Source organism: Tetrao urogallus (genome assembly GCF_951394365.1).
Source record: "Tetrao urogallus genome assembly, chromosome: 3".
In the NCBI taxonomy this organism is placed as follows: domain Eukaryota; kingdom Metazoa; phylum Chordata; class Aves; order Galliformes; family Phasianidae; genus Tetrao; species Tetrao urogallus.
Window position 1 is genome coordinate 31,382,452 of NC_136815.1, and position 22,450 is coordinate 31,404,901.

At 40.2% G+C, this 22,450-nt stretch overlaps 1 protein-coding gene across 5 annotated transcripts in view; it reads left to right on the forward strand.

Annotated features, from left to right (window-relative positions):
- Window positions 1-6,134: 6,134 nt before the first annotated feature.
- Window positions 6,135-22,450, forward strand: part of EYA1 (EYA transcriptional coactivator and phosphatase 1) — a gene marked incomplete at both ends in the record, with an annotated part of 146,389 nt that continues 130,073 nt past the window's right edge. For all 5 annotated transcript variants that reach the window (XM_079533783.1, XM_079533784.1, XM_079533785.1 and 2 more), the window contains one exon: window positions 6,135-6,167. In XM_079533783.1, coding sequence (XP_079389909.1) covers window positions 6,135-6,167 — 33 coding nt within the window. The remainder of the gene's footprint in view (window positions 6,168-22,450) is intronic.

Here is a 22,450-nt window from a genome sequence, read left to right on the forward strand (position 1 = left end):
ACACAGCCTGCCTGTTTGGTGCCTCTTCCAGGGAGATGCACGAGGCCGTCCTGCCGTCGCTGGCACCGCTTCTGATACCCGATGCGCGTTCTCACCAGGGCCTCATTCCCCCTGGCAATTTAAACCATTCCCAGACACGGCAGATGAAGCAAGCAGCACAAAAACATTATCAAGATGTTTTCTGAAGCAGCTGCGTTCGAGTTTTTGAACTCGTAATTATAATGGTAAAATAATAACCTCACTTTTGGAGTTTTGCCCCTCGTTTTGCCCCTCTCTCTGACAGTTATGCTAACTCCTTTGTCAGCTTATTTTCTACTCCTCAGGAGCAGTTTCTTTGTATGTGACTGAGTCCCTTCCACCTTAGGAGACTGGAGAGCTCTTTTGAGCTTACTGAAATTAGCAGTCAGCAGAATCTCCTTCTTTGATAAGCATGCCAACATCTCCTGTCTGCTTATTTCTTCTGCAATAGAAGGATTTTCTTCTAGGAATTTTCCATTATTCTAACCTCACTTTCTTCAAATAGCTTCATTGGAACAACTCTGCACAATCATTTTCCTAGGTGGTTTCCGCTTGAATGGAAGATATTTCAGGTTAGCGATTTAAATTAGCAAATTATTCATAAATGACGCAGAGAATGAGCTGAATAGCAGTGAGGGCAGACTGTGAAGAACTGTGCAAGGAGCTTATGAGACAAGCCAACTAAATAATAGAAAGATGAATAAAATTCCTTGTAGATAAATGTGAACTGCTAGACCTTGGGCAAAACAATTACAGCTGTGCGTGGCTAGTGATGGGTACTAAGCTGATCTTCACCATTCAGAAATGAGATCTGAGCATCAAAGATAATTCCAAGAAAATAAGTTCAGTGCTCAGTATTGCTTCTGTCCTCTCAAAAATGAATGTTCAAATTTGTTAGGAATCCAAAAAGTTTGCATGAGTTCAAGAAGATGAACAACTACTTGTGAGCTCTGTTGAGGGTATCAGGCACTCAGGAAGTCCTCAACTAGCAAGAGGCTGGGAAAACATTGGGGAAATGGCTCTTCTGCACTCATTTATGGCTGTTATTGCAGATGTGACTAGAAGGATTGTTGGACTGAACCAATATCGCTGTCCTTGTTTTCTCACTGCCCAATTTTTCTTGTTAGACTTGAACTTCTTCAATTCCTCTGTGAGGTGATGGAGCACTGGAACAGGCTGCCGAGAGAGGTTGTGAGGTCTCCTTCTATGGAGATACTCCAACCCTACCTGGATGAGATCCTGGGCAATGTGCTGTAGGTGACCCTACTAGAAGTAGGGGGTTGGATTAGATATCCTAAGTAGTCCCTTCCAACCTAAAACATTCTGTGATGTGGGACAAATGTGACACAAAATCTACTGTCAAATATTTTCAACAAACAGACTACTGTGCTGTAGTCATTTTATAAATGTAAGTAGGATGTGAAAAGTAGCACAGATCAATTTTCCAGGCTGTCACTAGTATCATTTGCCTGGGCTGTATTTTTTGTTTTTATCATTCTTCTTTCCCTTTTCTCTTTCTTCCTTGTGCTCTCATCTCTCCTCCTACTGTTAACCTGGCCCAGAACCAGGAGCTTTCTCTGTAAATTGATGACACCTCATTCGTGTATCTTCAGCAGAAATGTTAGTTTTCAGTGAGGTTTGAGATATTAAGGAGACATCATAATTTTAGTTTTTAAGCAATTTTCATTCTCTTTATTTTAAACTTGTAAGTGATTCATCCAGGTAGACAAAAAAATCTAGATGTTTAATTTATAGTACCGATCTACAAAGAGTGAGATTGCTTTGGTGCTGACCTAAACTTCACAGTGAGAATCCCTGCTGTGAATTCTGTGAATGTACATAGCAGGGGGGTTGAAACTAGATGATCATTACGGTCCTTTGCAACCGAGTCCATTCTACAATCAATTCTATGATTCTGTGAATTTTACACATGTGTGCCAGGGACACTGGGATCCTTTATTTTTCATTTAGAACAGAAAGCTTGCTAATAAACCAATAAAACTGATTTTTTTTTCAGCACTCTTCCTGCAAACTTCAACTGCAAGTTTGCCCATTCCACAAGTCCTGATGCCCCATATATTTCTGGCCACTGCTATTGAAAAAAAGGTGCATTGGAAAGGGTACGGCATGCAGAAGCAGTGACTTACCTTGCATGCTGTGGCAGGGTGAGGTGTCTGCGGGCCGTGTGTCCCCAGAGAGCTCTGTCACTGGCCCAGGCTCTGCGCTGAAGTTAGCATCAGCATTGCAGGCAGTGCGGGGTGTCTTCCTGCAGATGTGCATGTAAGGTCCTGCACATCTGGGCACCTCCCCGTCCCCAAGGCGTGCCGGGAGGGAGGATGCCATATTGCATCCGCAGGAGTTCCAGGCTGAATCAGAGGTGGTCTTCAGTCCGAGCACTGGATTTAATTGTTTATAAAGCTGCAGAAAGGTCCTTACTAAATTTCGTTGTTGGTTTTTGTTGCTGTTTTTTTTTAATATCTTTCCCTTTTCCTTCTTATTTCCTTTCTCTTTTTCTTCTTTTTCTGGGTTTTTTTTGGCTGTTAGACTTGGCAAGTTTCTTTCCTAGCATTTGGAAGTAATTGTTTTCTAAATGCTATGCAGGATATCTGCCAAATTTAACACCTTAGAAGGAAGCGGGGGTGAGAGACCTACCTGGGAATGAAGTGAATATTGTGCTCCTTTACCAAGTGCTAAAAAGGAAACTTCCCAAATATAGCACCTACAATCAAAACCACCAACTTCCGTAACAATAGCCATAAAGCAATACAGGCAAGATGGTAAAAAAAGACCATTTCACCCAGACTCAAAACTTCCTTCTCTTTCTCGATACCTGATGATAAAGCATGTGTGGCTTTTATTTTATTGTTTTCTCTCAGCAGATGGGTACGGTTGGGGGACAGATTTTTATCAAGGCATTATTAGAAAGTAGTTCTAGTTTAAAAGAATGCATGATCAGTGTGTCAATTTAAAAAAAAAGAAAAAAGGAAAAGCAAAGTGGTATCCAGTGCTGAGACTGAAAGTGATCTCATCTTGGAGACTTTGCAGTGGTGTGGTTAGATGGGACATCTGCATCCGGGCAGCCCCACCAATAGCACAGGAACAGGGGAAAAAGTCAAATCCTTTCTCCTTCAGATGTTCTGGGTGATGAGGAATCAGCAGGTAGCACAGGGTGTGGTTGTGTCCCTGCTGCTTCTGGTCACAGTTTCAGCAGAGGTGCAGTGCAGCTGCATGTACGTTACGGCAGCCCTGGGACAGCTCTGAGATGCTTGTGTTTGTGGCAGGATAAGAATTGCAATGGGAATGCTAAGCTTTTATGGAGAACAGCTCAGCAAGCATAAGAAATCATGTTCAGCGTCATAAACATCCGTGTCGGTAAGTGCTGGGAGTCAGCTGTGACCAGATACTTTTTGGTAAAAGCCTTGTCTTTAATGACCTCTCTGTAAGACATCACCCTCCACCAGCACTGCCTGGTCCTCGGAGGTGATCTCAGTGTGTCCTGAGGTCTGCGCGTGGGGGTGCAGCAGGCAGCTCCTCTGCTCTCTGTGTTCTCATTCCCTTGGAAATAGGAAGTGCTGCCTGGAGGAGGGGGCTGTCACTTATCCTGCCTGCTGTGCTAGGGTTTCGCTATCTGGTTGGATTCCAACTGCTACCATCATGTATTTAGTAATAATATTTAACCAAGCAAATGACTTCAAAAGTAGTCGAGAAAAATAAAAGGGGATATACGCTTTCATGACTTCCCCTCGATTTAGATCTTGTCTTTCTCTATAATTTAATGTATTTTCCCTCATATTGGATGGCGCATTTTGCATATAACAACTTCTCTGTAATAGATACTCTATGTAATTTAGATGTAATTTTTGACACATTAACAACTCAGGGGAATTTAATTAGTTTTCATAAAGCTTTACGAAAAGTTAAAAATAACCCCAAATGACAATCATAATAAGAGTAACCAAGTTTAAGTTTAAAAGTTGAATCCTTTAAATTAAAATGACTTAATTACATTGAAGATCAGCTGTTCTGCATTAACATCTAAGCCCAAACGTTACTGCTAGTTTGATTCTGCTGCCAGCGGTCGTAGTGTTTGCCGAAGAAGACAAGTTGTTGCCCCTAAAACGGAGAGGGTACGTATAGGACCGTTTCTTAAGTCTCCTTTGTAATGTATAGTAGAATATGCCAGAGCAGAATAAGCAACCATGAGCTCTTTTGACGCTGATGTGTCATAGGAACTTCTCCTGGAGAGAGGCTATGTGTCCTGCAGCAGCTTCTGCAAGTTTGGTTGCTTAATTACACTTGGACTACAGTACACACTAAAACGTATATGCTTTTTCCTTATGGACTTTAATAGAAGTGCATTTTAAACGTAGATGATTACCAGTCTTGGTAAAGTTTCCTTTCCATTAGTAAAGAGAGCACTGCTGGTCTGAGAATCTGTCAGGTCATCCACATACCAGCATTACATCAATTGACTTCTGAATATTTTTCCATTAGAAAAGGCTCCATTTTATTCTCTCGCTGAAATGGCAGACTTTCAGCTTGTGCGGTTTTTCCATTTATTGAATTTTGCAATAAAGGAGTTTTTGAAACAGATGTCAGTCATTGCTTAGGAGCGGGGCATTGTTAGAGATCTGTTTTCTTGTGCTTTTTGCTATTTGTTTTTTAAGTTAAAATAAATTCTTCTTCCCCCCCTCGATTAAATTGTCACTTTTAAAAGCCTTTTTTAAAACCTGTCAGAGCAAATGTGAGCACCAAACCCCAATCTCAGAAAAATATTTCAGATTGCCATTGTTCTCAGCAGGAGCAGGACTGGATTAGTCTCTCAATTTGAAACTAGAAGCAGGGGAGTGGACGCACCACAGAAACATGTTTCATATTAGCATCTTCCTTAGGGTGTGGATTGGACCTGTTAACACTTTCTTAATGTTGAAATTTTATAAAAGTAGCCAAATTTCTGCAATAAGTAGTGCCTAGTATGGATTTGTTATGCACAGAAGCACTGAACTTGAAGGGAGTTTCCTTTCTTGCCAAAGTCCCATTTAGATAGAAATAAGATTTTGGATCCCGAAACGTACACATATCTTTAAAATGCAGGGGATAATTAGGAGAAATTGAATATCTGCAGGCTGATGGATCTTCTCTCATCACAGATGAGCAAAGTGCTAGACACATCTCTGAGTATGAGACAGTGAGATAGATATGCTTCTAAAAATTCAGTTTTACATTTTTATCATCATTTAGCAGACTACACTTACTCCATGTCTATTTAAAAAACACCATTTTCTTTTAATGGATGTATTAGTTGGCTTGGTTCAGTTATATAAACAATCAGTTTCGAATTCTAAGAATGTCACCACATGTGTTGTAAAGAAAACTGTCTCTATAAGAAAGCGGCATTATAAGCTGATGTCTATTGTGGGGGGATGAGCCTTCATTAATTCACCTCAGTGCTTTGCTGTTATTTCTGACATCAAAGAACATGGTTTCCAAAGGTGAGGGAACACAAAGCATCCCATATTTATGATTTATAGGGGCCAGAACTATGACCTAATGTAAACTCAAAGAGATTTAGTATAATATCCTTAGCTTGAGGGCAACATTTTGAAAACGTTGCAGATTTTCTCTTTTATCTGGGCTCAATCTAGAATCATACTTCTTTGTTATTATTTCCTCTTAGTATTATAGTACAGTTGACATTGATAGATATCAGGGAGAAGCCGAACTTCATGAGAAAGGGGGGGAAGAAAGCCTTCGTGTGTTGTTGGCACAGAAATAACAGCCGTGGAGGAGTTCCTGGCTGCCTTTATTTGTCTGCTGACAGCGAGTGCAGCAGGGCTCTCGCTGCTTGCTTCTGGCTCCTGTGGGTCCGCAATAAACAGCTGAAGCATATATTTATTCTACAGATTAATTTGATTCGCTGAAGATAGCTGTTCCCTACCTGGGAATGTGTGATAGTTAATGGAAACTTGCAGATGGAGACATCAGCTCTTAATTTTGTGCCAACAGATTAATACAGCTCTGTGGTACTGTCTTCTCCACAGGTGTGTGTGTACTAGGAGTGTTTGAACCCCACTGTAACTAATAGCCCATATGTAATTGGGAAGAAGAAATCTTCAATGGAAGACCCCCAGGGAATAAATGGGAAGGCTGTAAGTAAACAACGTGTCAGTCCTAAGGAAAAAAGTGATTGCTTTTAAAGTAGTAATTATTTTTGTTGCAACCAAGTGGTTGGAAGGCTTTAGGAAGCCACACACACTTTTAATGACTGTAAGCAGCAGATGATGAAATTGCTTCAGAGGTGGAGGCTTACGTGAAAGCTACATTGGATAAGGAAGTATGTACTGATTAGAAGTGTTTATCTGCAATAATTCACTGATTGCCTGATGATGATTGCTGCTTTCTCTAAGACATATTCAGGTTCCTGCATTTGTATCATTATTAACATTTTGATCTGTTACAGAGATTTCTTTCCACTGTCTGAAGTTACTTCTTTTTGCCTGTGTGAATCTGTGCAAAAGTTACTTTTGTAGAAACCAATGCGATTCATGCTGCCTTCGGGAGTGGGGAAAAATGTGGTCTTCTTAAAAAAAAATGTCGCTGGCTGCTCGCTGTTTCTTGTAAATGCTGTTTAGAAAGTTGCAATGATAAAGAGTTTTGAAAACTATCAGACCTGGTTAATGCTGTTTTAAAGTAGCCCTTCATGCTCCATGTAATGACTGGTGTACGCTATGGACTTGTTAGTTTGTTTTGTGATATCATTGCTGGCACTCAGTGAGCACCATAATGCCGTGTAGATGGCTTTATTCATGATTGTTCTAACAGAAACAGCATACATTAAGACTGCCTTGTTTTCACGAGTTGTAAAATAACTCCAAAAACTACTATTTAGTAAATTTGATTAAATTTATTTCCTGCATTTCTTTTTCTGGCTTGTTTTCTACATTTGTCTGCGCTCTGTACCATCTCTCACTGTTTCCCTTGTATAACCAGTTTTCCCAACACTTGTGTTAGTTTTTCACATAGCAACAGAGTGGGAAGAAATCAGCCACCTAATAGCAAGCCTGCTGCGTTGTGTTTTTGTTACACGTCTCATCCAGTGTCATTTTTACTGTCTGAAGCAATATGGCTTTGATTATTTTCCGATGTTCATTTATTCCACAGTCTGTCTCTATGTGTAGGTTTGGGTATTTATCCATCGCTGCTACAGCAGTGCATGAAAAGGAGCAATTCAGCCCCAGAGAAAGGAGTGGCAGTGGTTACTGAGTGCTGCTAGACAGGGATGGCCCTTGTTGCTGTTGTAGGCATGGAGCTCTCAGCACCACCCAAGCCTGGCCCTTGCTGTAGCCTGGATCAGCATTTTCTCTGTGCATGAGAAGCCTTTCTCTGAAGCCATTCAGACTGCCTGCAGCTCCCACTGCTGTTCTCCTCTCTGCTGGCCAGCAGAGCCTGTGCTTTGTGTGCTGCCATGGGCTTGAGTCTGGTAATTGTACGCGGGAGTTGTACGTAATGACAAATGTAACTGTCACTTAACATAACGGGAGTATTAAGGGAAATATTTGTTCATGGTTTGGCACCACCAGCGCTCCTGTTGGGGTTATTCATTCCATTCCTTCTTTTCACCACTTAGCCCAGAGAGCCTGTAAAACACTTCATCGTGCTCAGAATTTCCCTTCCCATTACCCAAGTGGGTGGTAGTCATGGATGCTATCAGGATTATCAAAATCTAAAACAGTGACTGCTGAATAGACTTGCCACATCGAAAAGCACTTAGGCTTCTGTAACTGCAAGAGCCAGACAGCCCAAAGGTATATGACCCAGGGCAGGATTACTGTGGTATTTCGCCTGTGGGCCACTGTGACTCTTCTGGCTGCCATGTCATTAGATAGGTTTAAAACTTGGGTAGTACACTGGTGGATCAAATCCTGCAATTAAGCCACTCTTTAATTCACTCCTAATTGGACAGGCTACTACTTTTGCAGCAGTTGGTTGGAGATCGTGGAGACTTCTTAAAAGCAGCAATCCAAAGTTAAAATAGTCTCTCTGAAAATGAAGATGATGGTGTGAACAGTGTTTTTGTGTATGTTGCTTTGCTTTTGTTTACACATGAAAGAAGATGAGAAAGAAAGAGAGAGAGAAAAATGCTGCAATTACAATACAAAATCGAAAGTTGTTTGTGACTTAAGATCCCTAACATATAGAGCCATTGCGAAAGCTTCTTGGTAGTCTATAGAGAAAGTTTTCTGCGTGTGCCAATTGAAAGATACTTTGATTTTGGAACTGGGCAATGCAAATTAGCAGTGCAAATTATTCTGGGGAAGCAATTTCAAGTACACATAGGTAAGGGGAGGACCTTTATTCTGCAACTGAGATAATAATGTATAATGTCTTAGGAAACCACAGCTAGATGGACAATGGAGGAAGTAGCAGGAGAAGGGAAAAGAAAAGGAAAAAAGTTTATCTGGCAGCACTATGAAAAAGTAGATGAGTAGATACTTTGCCGCTTTCTTTGGCCAAGATTTCTGCCAGATGAGAAGCAGGATGGTGTTTCACATGGGAATGCCTGTCGGTGTTAACGTGCACAAGAGTAAGCCCAGTAGGCTAAATTTTGCTCCCTGTTGCTTTCATACAGCTGAGAGGGGATTTTAGTATCTAAGCAACAGTCTCATCACCTATAGAAATGGTCCTAATGGTGCTATAATGCATTTGGTTCACATTCTGCAGGAAGTGCCTGGCTAGTGCTTCATGAAGTGCTTGCAAACCTGAACACTGCATCTGCTCTGCCTGTCTTTTACTAGGTGTGTAAGACATACAACACAAATCTGATGCTGACTAGACAGAGGATATCAGTGCATTATCCTACCTGAAAAGGTCACCAATGTTCAGTTTCTTTCTTTCCAAGAAAGAGAAGGCATTGAAACAAAACCTTCAATTACTCTAATGAAAGGGAAGGCTGTTTAATTTTGTGTTTATTGCCCATGGTCCACAGTGTGATTGTGTTCTGAAGCATTTCAGTCAATATAGGTAGTTTATGTCCAAAAGACTGATTAGGAATTGAAAAGGTACAGAAAGAGGATGTTCTTAAGGATACACCTTACTGCCTGGAATTATGTATGAATGAAGGTGGTCTGCAGTTCACACTATGACTGTACCTGTTCTTCCTAAGGGCTCCTCTGGGAGAAACACCACATGGTGGATTGCTCACTTTTATCTGTTTCACATGACTTCTCTTTTATGTCAAGAAACAGTCATGGAGTGGCTGGCATTGCTCTTTTGGGAGGAGAGGAGCAGGATTATTAAAGTTTAGATCAAAATACAAGGTGCAGCTTTTTTATTTCTTTGCCAGATGATCTTGATACCAATCTCTGATCTATGAAAGGAAGGTGCTCTGATGGCTTTATTAATGCAGGGAGGCTCATTTGCTGATGATATATGCATCTGTTAAGGGCGGATATTCCACTCTTGTTTTACCAAGTTAGAAGAAGAGCTCTTGAATTTTGTAATTCTGCTGTGGCTTTTTTTAAATTTTATCGGCATCTCTGTATTAATAAAGTAGTCATTAATTTCAATCCAACTTGTCAGTGAGGCAGAGTTCTCAGTGAAAGTGGAGGTCTTACCAATTCCTCTCAATGGCTGGATCTCAAAGTCTGTCAGAGTGCTGTGCTGCTCACCTCCCTGATCTTTCTCTGGATCTGCCTCTTCAGCTGATTGTCTCTGGAGCAAACAAAGTAATATTATTTGGCTTGCTGTTGAAATCTTAATGTCAGGTATGCACTCAACATGGTTAAACTGTGCATGCATAGGGATGCATCCCATGCCAAGTGTGATGTGGTACAGCTCCAACCTGCTCGAGTTTGTATGCCTTGTTCTTCAAGGTGACTCACTTCTACCTGCCAGTTACTTGCATTGAGTCCCTCTGCTCACACAAGTCTGAGAAGAAAAGAGTGTATGCTCTTTTAAGTGCTTTTGAGATGAAAATGCCAGTTTTGTTGGTAGAGAAATTCCAATTGTAGCGAAACTGGGTCATGGTACACTATACAACAAATTCATTTGAAAAAATTGATCTAAAATTTTGTGGCATACATTTGTGGTAGACTATATCTCCACTAATTCAAAATTTGACATTGAATCCTGAGCCCTAGAAACTTAGAAGCCTCATAAACATGACAGACACTGACATCAGAAGATTCTGACTTGATGCACTTGAGATAGATACACTCCTCTATTAGAGGTGCCTTGATAACAACCTTCCAAAAAAAGTCCAGAAAGACACTGTAGAAGGAAGTTGGTGCTTTTTTGGTCTAGTGGTTAGTGATCCTGCCCATGGCAGGGGATTTGAAACTAGATGGTCTTTGAGTTCCTTTTCAACCCAGGCCGTTCTATGATTCTGTGATTTTAATTCATTTTATTTGCCTAGTGATTTTTTAATATATATTTTTTTTACTAATTTCTAAGATTCAGGACAAGGAAGTTTTCATAAGTATACTAGAATACTAAACCCCATGGGGATGTTTTGGAGTGTACTGCTTCTCTGTATGTCTTTGGTAATAATGTTAGGGTATTATATAGCATAAAGTACCTTTCCCTCTTACACTATCCAGGCTTATAGTTGAAAAATCTCATGGCAAAATGGTATGTCAAGAAGTGATTTCAGCACTGAATTTGTCTGATGATGGGCTTTGCCCATCTGGAAAACAGAGAGAAATCTCTGAGGCTCTCAGCATTAAGGTTAGTTCCAAACAGTGCATACCCAGCGAGCCAAGAAAGGAGGTGCTCGTAGTCTGCTGCAGCAGTTAATCTTCTCCGATTCCCCCTGCAGCCCCCAAACCTCAGCTTTCTGTTGGCACTCTGGTCAGCCTGACTGCATACTTCCAACTTCTGGCTCCTCCCAGACACTGCTCCTGGGTGCCCCAGGCTGCATGGAGGTGCCATGTGTGATGGAATCACACCAAAATTTCCCTTTGTTCCTCTGCTAATGGAAAGATGCTGAGCAAGTAGCTGGTTTCAGGGGGAAAAAAAAGAAAGAAAGAAAAAAAAAAGAGACAAAAAAAAAGAGGAAAAAAAAAAAAACCAACACAAAAACCAACATCCAGCACCTGGCTGCTGCAAAATAATGAATTTTGCAGCAAACATGCGAGATTCTGTGGAATCTTGGAACAAGGCCAGACTCCACGACCACAGAAATGCTGAGTCCATGGGGCCCAGAGAGAGATGGCTGGGGCAGTTCACGTCTCCTCTGTCTTTGTTTCAAGCTCTTTGCAGTCTTACTGAGGCATCGGATTACACTCCCTTCACGTTTTCAAGGTTATCTTTGCGACCAGGAAGGCTAGAAAGTTCATTCTGTTTGGAGGCAAGCTGGAGTCTGGGAGGACAGCTCTGCAGCCCAAGCAGTGCAGAGGCCAGCTGCAGCAGTGGATGACACCCAGACATGACCCCCAGCTTGGAAAAACAACATCAACTGCAGAACCACTCCAGTTACCTGTTTGTCACCTTGGGGGATGATGTCTGTTAGGAAAACAGGTGAAATACAAGTATTTTAACTTCTTTTGAAAACTCACAGTGTTGTCACCAGTGAAGACTGCATATGTTCATGCTACTTTACTTTCTCTCAAAGGCTGACACAGCACTGTGTCCCTTCTGCCTTTCCACGCTATTCTGAAGAAATGTAATGTGCTTTCTTTTTGGAAAGCTCTTCAAGGCTGAAACCAACAAGGGCCATACAATTGCATTCTGTAACTGATCCCATAAAAATGTAACCGCCTGCACCTTTCCCATTCCCCTTCCCCTTGCTATCTGAAATTGGTCGGATATTGGAGACATAAGCCACAAAACCAACTTCCAACACTCACTAAGAGTCAAAAATAATGAACAGCCAGAACTAGGTGAGGTAAGGTTCCAAAATTGAAACAAGCAGCTTTTAGGTAGCTTATGATAAGCATTTGGTCTGGAACTATTAGTAGATGTTTTCCCTCAAAAAAATCTTTTAGTGAAAATACTCATGAAAATACTAATGGAAATTGTAATTGTGGATAGCCTGTAGACAGATGAGCGTACCTTATTCACTGCAAACTATTCTGTGTCTGGGGATAACAGCACAGAGGAATTCCTGTTACTTAAAACACACTTTCTGTAACTTGTGGCACAGATCCTGCAGTGTTGTAGGCAGCAGTTCTTGTATCACTGAAAGATGCTGTGTACCTGCAGTTTGTAGTGTTGTATATACTCATAAGTCCTCATAGAAGCAGAGCTGAAATGCAGCAGTCATTGTAACTCTTGCAATTTTTTGCCTAAGAAAAACTAGCTAATTTTTAGCACATTTCCCACACACACCAGAGGTGATTGACTGTCACAACTTCAGGGGTAGGAGAGCAGCCTTGTAGGGGTTCAACCGGGATCAGTCAATAGATATCAGCACTGGTTTTGAATGCACTGATTCAGAGAGATGGATCTTAGTCCTTTTTTATGGTCAGACATATTTTTAAATTATCATAAAATACTAGAATTGTAGATGGCCTTGTTAAAAATGAGTATATATATATACAGGTATATAAAAAGTATACAGCTCATCTGGCTCTTTCCAGACACCGTGTATGTGCTATACACATATGTTCTGCATGAGGTCTCCCCTTGAAAGTCTTGATGAAGCTGTAGCTTAGCCCTTACCAGTAAAAAGCAAACTGCCAGTGAAGTTTATTTTCTTTTTTACGACGTTTTCTGGACCATTGTTCCACTTGAGGAGCCATGTTTGTTAGTTTTGGCTCTCTGACTTTTCTTCCTTAAGGATAAACTCTCCTTAGGCAGTTGTACAGCTATGCACTAGAAGGCTGCATAGCAGTTTATTCACTGACTAAGCTCCAGCAGAATTCAACTGTGTGACTTCCTGGCTTGAGCGGGGGTGCATCCGTAATGTAAATACCTACTTGATTTTGTGGAAAACCGGGAGGTTTTGTGTTTGTTCTTCTAAAAGATTCCTGCTGGAAGCTTAACTTTTAAGTTGGCATTCAGCCTTCTTTGCTGTGACTCGGATACTGATCTGATTTTGTGCTTTCATGGACATTTTTATATTTAACATTTTTTAATTCAACATTAGCTTTGCTTACAAGACACAGAGCAGAATAAAATCGCATTACAAACATTATAGTATTAGATTTTATCACCATTTATTTCTTCTCGTCTGCCCAGGGATTTCTACATGTTCAGTAGAACTAATTTGCAGTCAGACACTGAGGTCCTCTAGAAGGCCAGCAGGCTCCACAAACTAATTTATCCAAATAACCAATCCCTCATAGGCCAACCATAGAAGGACACCAAAATGGCCTAAGCAGGCAAAGCCCCCTTTTGAAGTCTGGAATGTTTTGACTGACTTGAAACAGGCGGCAGGAATGAAGGGATAATTTTCAGTGACCCATGGGACTTTTTTGCCATTTTCAAATATTAGGTAAAACAAAGAGAAATTGCTTGTTCTAATTTAGAAAGACTTAGCAATCCGGAAGGTAACCAGACTCAGAGCTGAGTGCTGAGGTATACAGCTGAAGTTTACACAGTGCATCAAGGGCTTGTGTCATTGTGTATAGTATTTACATGTGCACACATGCTGCTTTACTTACACACAGATACACCTAAACTACTTTTTGAATTTCACTTTTATAACAAAACTTCTCTATGCAGTATTAAATGAGCTACCTGAAATGCCTAAGTATGTATTTTCATTTGTTTCTTGAAACAATCATTTTTAATTAGAAGGATGTGTTCCTGCTGCTGCTTAAGAATCTGGGCCGTCCACTCAGCTGCAAAGGTTCCTCTGCCATACCTATTCTCTCACACCCCCTGTCTTAGTGCTGTTGGAATAAATGCAAATATTCTGTTAATTTTTAAGATTTCTAGTCTAAAGTAGGCTCACAGACACAAAGGGCATTTATGTATATATTTTGTAAAACTGCAATTCAGTGAACAGTTACAAAGAAAGAAAGAGATAAGTAAAGAAAATTAAAACATTACAGATCAGATACTTCATGTCCCACTGTTTGAATAGCTGTTTGACTGTTAAAGAAGATGTGAAGCAATCGCCTGGATTTCAACAACTTCATTGGAAGCACTGATTATCAAATCTACCCTGTGGATTTAATTGATATGGCCAGTCTGGTACTTAACAGCACTAATGGCACTGACCATCTCCAGCTGGGAGCTTTGTCCCCATGACACTGACTCATACCTGCAATGGGGCTTTCTGGTAGAAAAAGTCTGTATGGAGGAATCACTACATCTGGACTGGCAGATCTAGTGGTTGGCTACCCTGCCCACAGCAGGGATTGGAGCTCGATGATCCTTAGTGTCCCTTCTGACCTAAGCCATTCTATGATTCTGTGATTACTGTGGATTAACAGAAGTATGTTATGTTTCCTTACAACAGTATTTGGACAAAAATACTGGTCACCAGCTCACCCTTTTCCTTCTGACAGCACTTGGGAGCTGTTCAGAATACGGCACTCACAGATGAAGTATAGAGTGAACACCATTTCCTGTGCCATCAGCTGCCAGCTTAGAGATCTGCAAAACATTGCTGCGAGGCTCCTCAATGTGTGCCAGTAACTTTGCAGGTAGCAATTTTAAGCGACATTTTAAAGTTGGGACCCTAAGGTACTCGACTGAAACACAGCTTTTGCTGGTATTGTTCCTGTGCATACAGCAAAGACCTCATTATTTTACAAGGGATGAAAAACTTGACTTATTTTACATGGGATATTTAAATTTAAGTCTCTCTAGATTCCAGATTTCTCTGAAATATTTTTGCTTACCATTGTGCAGGGGTAACAGACAAATGTGGTAGAATGACAGAGAAATCCTGATTAAATGCAGTTTTCCATCCTATACACACTGATCTCAGATGAGTGGATTTCAGAAACATGATGTTTAAATTAATGTTATTTGGTGTGAGTGTATATATGTGTGTCTGTGTGCATGGAATGTATTAGATTAAATTAGGTTATGTTCCAGCTTTTACTTGAGGAATATAATTTTGTTAGTCGTTAATAATGTTAATGTCAAGATTTTCTCATATTATATTTACATATGTGGCTAAAGTAAAATCAAATTATACTTGCTGGGGGTAAGATTATTCAGTCAAGGACCTGTTTACAACAAGAGAAATTAAAATTCAGAGTCTGTAGGAAAGAGATGCTTCTCTGTTTCTTTCTGCCTAGTAGTAGCTGCGTTGTCTGGACTATCTTGGAAGCTGCAGACTCACCAGTCTTGTGTCTGTGTATATAGCACAACAGCAGAGTCTGTCTGCAAGTAGGGAGGCTTCACAGGGACTTCTCATCAATCATACAGAATTTGTCACTGTCACATTTTGTTATTCAAAGCCTTATATTCTGCCACCAGCACTCACGTAGGGAGAACTTTACATCATACCAGCAACGCATCTATATAACCGTGCAATGCAGCAGATGGGAGAAAATTTCTTCCTGTCTCCTGTGGAGATCAGCTTATGCCCCAAAGAGAAGGGTTTGATTATGCTGATTATAATTTACAGAGCTATAAATGTTGTTAATGGTCATGAGTCAGTGTATTAAATTGCTTGATAATAAAAATGGGTTATTTTTCTCAATCTGTTTTAAAATGAGTAAGTAGCGGAGTAAGAAAATTCAGGCACCCTTTCATGCTAGTTTCATGTAATAATTTTTTATGTAGGTTGTTCTGAAAGTAATGCCTTGTATTTATTTCTATGAAAACTATAAAAGATACAAAGAGAACAGTGCTACTATTTGATGAGCAAATTCTCAGGTGCAAAACACTATTTTTCAACATATTCACCACCACTGCTTTGTATTTTCACCAGCAATGAACAAGAGCCTTCATGCTGCACTCATAAAAATTTGCACAAGCAGAGATGACCCACTGTTTCACAGCTGCTATGATAGCATAATTGCTAGGAAGATGTTGCCCATGCAGCTGATCTTTCATTGGCCTGAACAGATGGAAGTCAGAAGATGCCAAATCTAGACAATATGGTGCATGTTGTAGGACAATCAACCCAAGACTGGCAGGGTGCTCTATGGTCTTCAAACTGGTATGGGGCCTGGCATTATTGTATTGCAAGGGAAAGGTTGTGCTCCTCTGGCCTGACTCTGCAAGTTTAAGCCTTCAGCTTAGTCAGTATCATGATGTAGCGGTTAGAGTAGATAGCCTGTCTGGGTTCCAGGAAATCCATAAAGGTCATCTCTTTCCTATCCCAAAGGATGGTACACATCTCTTTAGTTGCTGAGGGCTGTGTCTTGAACTTTTTCTTTGACTGGGAATTGCATGTCACCACTTCATGGACTGCCATTTCAAAGCTGTCTGGTAATGGTGACACTACATCCTGTCACCAGTAATGATGTGATCCAGGAAACTGGCACCTTCATCCTCATATTGGCTCAATAAATACTGAGAAACTTGCATACTTCTTTGTTTTGCATACATACAAACTTGTGGTTTTCCTTCTGATCCTGTGTGAGAATCTGTGGAATGCACCTGGCGTGAACTTTGTGATATTCCAATGTTGCCACCATCATTTCCAACACATCAAAGCTGATATTCAGATCCCTGGTCATAATCGGCCAATTTGTATGAATGAACTGATGGAGATGATCATCATTTTGTGGTGTGACATCTGCACGTAGTCATCTGAAATGTGCTTTGTCTTTCATGTCGCTGTCACACCACCCACCGCCTCACTGTGTGCACATCCATTGTTTGGTCTCCATAAACATACAGCAAGCATTGACAAATGTCAGTGGGTGCCGTTTTTTCTGTATGGTGGAATGCTGTGACACGCCTTTGCTTCACATGCTCTTCCATGTCAGACACCATTTTGTCAGACTGCCCCTCTGCTGCCATCTGTGAAACAGAAACAACATGTAATGGAATACTGGGGTCCAGGTTCAACCTCTATTACCATACCACCAACATTTGCTTCTGATGCTGATGTCGTAAAATAGGAAGCATTACCTTTGGAGCAGCCCTTGTACAGTCTCTTACATTTGGGCAAAACAAACAGGGTGAAAGAAAGAGACCTTTCAGCTAAGCACTACCTGTGTGCTTGTAGGTTCAGACGTTTGCTCTTACTGAGATGTGGGTTTAGTACTTTGGATATTTTTAGGAAAGTAAGCATGATCTATATTTATTTTATTTTTATTCTTAATAAATGGGCATATTTTTCATGTTTGACCACCCTTTTAAGCCTGTAAATAATTTAAAAGATCTAAAAGTATCTCTGTATTCAGAATCAACTAGTTAAAGGCTTCTATGCCTTGCTTTCACCTTCAGTTATTTGCACATGAAAAAAAAATCTAAATTTTTAAATCTACCTGTCTCGCTTCTATTTTTTTGCTCTGGTCTGAAGCATATTTTTTTGTTTAGAACAAGGTGTATTTAGTGGCGTGTTGATAGGTACATCAGATTTGTATGATTTGCAGCAATATTTTGGAAAGGGAGAAAGTGCCAGATCTATGTTTTAATTTCCTCCGTTTTTAGCAAGGTGCTGTAAAAGCTGAGTGGCACATCAGGCAGGTTTATATAGTGCACACACTGCATAAATCCTCTGTGCCTTCCCTGGAATGGCTGTGTACTGCCATTATGCTTTCTATAAACAGAAGAGAAGCACGCTGCCAAACCTTGCAGCGCTGGATACCAGCTCATTCTGTTCTTAGCTTGTCTTGTTTGTTGTTGCTCAAAGATTGCCTTCTATTTGCCAGTATAGAACAGCTTTTAATCGTGAGGAGTAAAATGTATCTTGCCCTTGGTGATTGCTCCATCTTCTCCATCTCCTCTCCATCTGCAATTTTAAATAAGATCATTGTCTCTGATTAATTTGACAGTATTTTAGTCTGACTAAGGATAGTTAAAGAGCTCCTCAGAAGCTATTAACTAGCTACTCAGAAGCTGCTCAGAAACAAACTCTTTGGGGGCTGGACTGGAAAAGAGGAGCCTTTTATTGCAGCTTGAAGAGCACTCAGGTTTGGACCAGCAGAGAAGACAGAGAGGTACGTAAGTGCCACTGCGTTGGGTTAGATGTGATAAATCAGCTTGCTGTTGTGCATCTGCTGGGGTCCAGCAGCAGAGTTCAATGAGAGTAGGAAAACAGATGAAATTCTACTTTTGATATCTCTTACTTTCTGGAAATGGGCATTTGGGGACTTGCTGTATGGCAGTTATATTCAAACCATTGTATCTAACTAACGCTGTCCCTCGTGAAGTCGCTTTTATCTGAACATGCTTATACCTTCAGCCTCCACAGCACTGAGTTCTACAAGTTAATTATACAGTTTCTTGTTGTTGTTTTAAGCTTGCTGCCTAATAAGTGCTTAAAAAGACATGGGGGTGTTAAGTGTTCCTGAGGTGATAAACAATGAAAAGTCACTTTCTGTTCCTTTCCTGCGGAATCATCCCTGATTCTGCAGACTGCTCTTGTACTCACGGCGCCGAGCTGTCTCTTGCAAGTTGAACAGCCTGGGTTTCTCACAGGGCTGGTGATGATACAAGATGTGAGCATTCTGACTCTATGATGTTTTCTGTTTTACTCTCTCTTTCCTTCCCGATCAGTTCTAACACAATATATTTTACATACATATATTCAACACTATATATTTTAACTCTTTTGACTGCCATTGGCCACTGAACTGTTATTTTCAGTAAATTATTGGCAACTTCAAGATTTCATTATTGGGAATTATGTTTAATATAGAACTTACCTTTGCTCATTCTCAGCTTGAATGTTTTACTTTGCATTTATCAACACAGAATTTCACCTCTGGTTGTAGTATGTAGTCACCATCCTGGCAATTCTTTGCAGGCAGCTTTACTTTATCTGGCCCAAGTAGTGTAGTAGGTTTATTATCTTGCTGTGTGCCATTTCTTTCCAGCGCATTTATGGATATGTTTAACAGAGCAGGTCATTTGGGAATCTGACTGGTAACATTGTGAAAACTTCTCACTTTTTCTGTTCCATCCTTTAAATAGTAAGTCATGACAAACCTTTTATTTTATCTTGTGACAAATTATTTAAGAGCTTTTGGCTTATGGGAAATTTTCAGAAATCTAAATATACTACATTAACCAAATCATCCTTATCCAAATAATCATTAACTCCTTACAGAAATGTTAGCAATCTTGAAGCTATTACTTCCCTTTATAAAGCAGTACCTTCTCTTCCACATTACATCACGTTCCCATGTGCCAACCAATTCTCTTGTTTATTATAGCAGCTGATTTGATCATGCTTCCATTGTTTTAGACCTCTTGGGTGAACTCTTGAGTCTGGGTGTTTTGTGCCTCTTCATTTTGTCAGTCTGTCTCAAAGCTTCCTCTGCTAATACCTTGGTTTAGAGCTGTCAAGGTCTTCTCTTCTTACATAGTACCATGAAGATAATTCATTTAGCTTTTCTGCAGTGTGTCTTGATTGAGTTTTTTGTTTTGTTTTCCTTTCCATTTCTTTTTCTTTCATTTTTTTCCCCTAGCCATTTTATCCTGGGCTTGCATTTAAATTTACAAAGTTCAACTCCTTTTCTAGTTTCAAATATTTAGCCATAATGTATGTGACACACTGTATATGTCTCTGAATCTTCAGTATCTTCCCTAGGAAACCTTGGGTCTTCTTTGTGCCGGTCATCTAACCTTGTACAGGTGTCTAAAATAATACTAAAGGGCCTTGTTTCAACATCGAGGTTGTTCCCAGTCTTTTTATTTTATTAGTCTTTTATCCCATTATTCAGTCTCGTTGTCTTTTTACCTTTGGAGATTACGGAGTGAATGTACTGTTACAGACCATTCACCTCTTAAGAGTGTTGTTCACTATTTTGTATATGTAAAATATATCTCCTTGCTGTTGACAGGTGACAGGACGAGGGGAAATGCCCTCAAGTTGTACCAGGGGAAGTTTATGTTGGATATGAGGAAACACTTCTTTACAGGGAGGGTTGTTAAGCACTGGAATAGGCTCCCCAGGGAGGTGATTGAGTTACCATCCCTGGATGTGTTCAAAAACCATTTGGATGTGGTGCTCAGGAACATGATTTAGCGGAGGGTTGTTAGAGTTAGGGTAGGTTGGACTTGATCTTGAGGATCTTTTCCAACCTGAGCAATTCTATGATTCTATAAACCTTTGATTTAGCGACACTGTCATGCATTGCACATAAAAATACGAAACAAGAAAAAGGGGGAAATTAATTGCATCCCAACTTCCAGGAGGTGCAATTATGAATTACAAGCTGTTTTCCAAGAAGCTGTATATGAAGCATTCCTACCACGTCAGTTGACAGTGATGTGAACTTTGTCTGCTGACATAACTAAACTCATGTTTGCACCTTTGGAGCCTCATCGTATTTCTTCGAAAATGAAAGAAATATTTGTGGTAATGAAATGCAATAGTTGGTTATTAACTTCTCCTGGTTTATACAATATAGGAGTCCAGGTGTTCCATAACCTCCTTTTGGAACTATTGGTCTAATTCTTTTTTGTTTAGTTATGCTTCAGAAAGTCACCACCCATACAGTCCTAGCCAGAATTTTAACCAGAGGTCTGTAAACCTCTTTGGTTGGTCCAATTTGAAAGATTTTGGTAGGTGTTTTGGTAGGTGGGTTGCAGCCTTACCTGTATCCCAGATTGTGGGGGTAGCAGATACTCATGTCCAGCCAGGAGCTCTGCCAAGGCATTCTCAGGTCTTGAGGGTTCATCTAAACTCAAAAAACTGGGTCACACACTTCTCTCCAAGCAAAAACAATGAAGTATTTTAATATCGCTGAAGAATTTTAAAATCCCATTTTTTGCATTTCATCCTCCTGCCTTTTTGTTGTTGTTGTTGAAGGTGAGCTCTCCAAAAACAGCATTTTTGAGACCATTCCGTTACAGCAAAAATCACCACTGAAATGAAGCTGCAAAACAAGCAAAGTATACATTTTGTTATTATATGAGGCAACCAGTTCTCTTTATGAATCTCCTGTAACTGTATGAGATTTTCCAGTTGCTTTTTTTTTTCTTTCTCAAAAGTCTTCTGCATGAGACAAGACCACCCTGTAATGATGTGTAAAGCTTTTGTATTATGTGCCAATGACTTAGAACAGAACTTACTATCCCAAACTAACTTCTACAGTCGGAGTTTTTATAATCCTCACAGATGTGAAGGTGGAGCACTGGTGATAGATCTGAGTAAAGCTTTCTATTGTTAGAGTTGTTTGAACAGTTAAGCTGAATAGATTGTCCCCCAAAGAGGTTGGTCCCTTCTGCAACTGAGAACTGAGGTTACAGAATTTTGTCTTTCACACAGTATGCAGCAAATCTTATTCATGAGTAGAATAGTAGAGCTCATAACAGAGAGTACTAGTGCTGGTACAGCAGTGATGAACTGAAGAGGTACATGAGGCAAGATTTGCAGGAAAAAAGCCAAATAATTTTGTAAGATCAAAGTGATGGAATAAGAGGAAGGAAAAATAAAATTGATTCGAGATATCAGAACATTCAGAACCTTTATTACTGATTGTTTTTCAGTTTAAAAAATAGCTTTGACACTCAAACTCTTTGTGAATTTGTGTTGAATTGGGATTAATAGTTTTGACCAAAAAGCCAGAAACATGAGGCATTGGCATCAGTAGCAAGCTGGGAAGATGTCATTGCCCACACCCTTCTTTGTTCCCTGATGGTGGTGCTGTGGGACATGTGGCCATGGCTGACAGCTTGGGTCAGAGCAGGGAAAGGAACAAACACCTCATGCTTTCTAGGTGTCCTACCCCCTTGAGCATGAGTATTCAGAAGGAAAGATTTGAGAGCAACCTGATTCCAGAAGAACAAGAGCAAAGATGTTTTCCTGGTGGAGAAGTTTAAATTCCAGATCTAGTCAATCAGAATTGGGATTAAACTCCATTTTGAATTGTTTGGACTGCAGGAGTAAGGGGAGTAAGAAACACCAGCTCTATTCCCTGTCCCTCCTTTTTTTCCATGATGTCATGTTTTTGTTAAAAACTTTCACCAAAATCTTCTTCTCCCCTTGCAAGTGAAATTTCTGGAAAATTCTGATTTTGGGGCTGATTCAAAATGGCTGGATAGATTTTGGGAGAGCTCTAGCCTTTGTTTTCACATCTCCTGCACAGTCATTTGAGATGACCAAGAAGGATCAAAGGATCATGCAGAGTCGTGCCTAAAGAATTGTTTATGCTTCTGAGTTCTCAGGTCTTATATCAAAATGAAAATACAATGAAAAAATGCTTGTTAGACATTTTCCCACCATGTCTTTGAATATATTTGTTACATACCTATCTTCTGCAGATTATCTTTGTGATTGTGACTATTTGCTTACTTCACACTCATTCCAACTTTGCATTCACACTTTTTAAGTTATCTTGAGTCCTTTCCTTCAGTAGTGGTACAGTTTTGGCTTTCCTCCCATTCACAGTCAGCTTGTGCT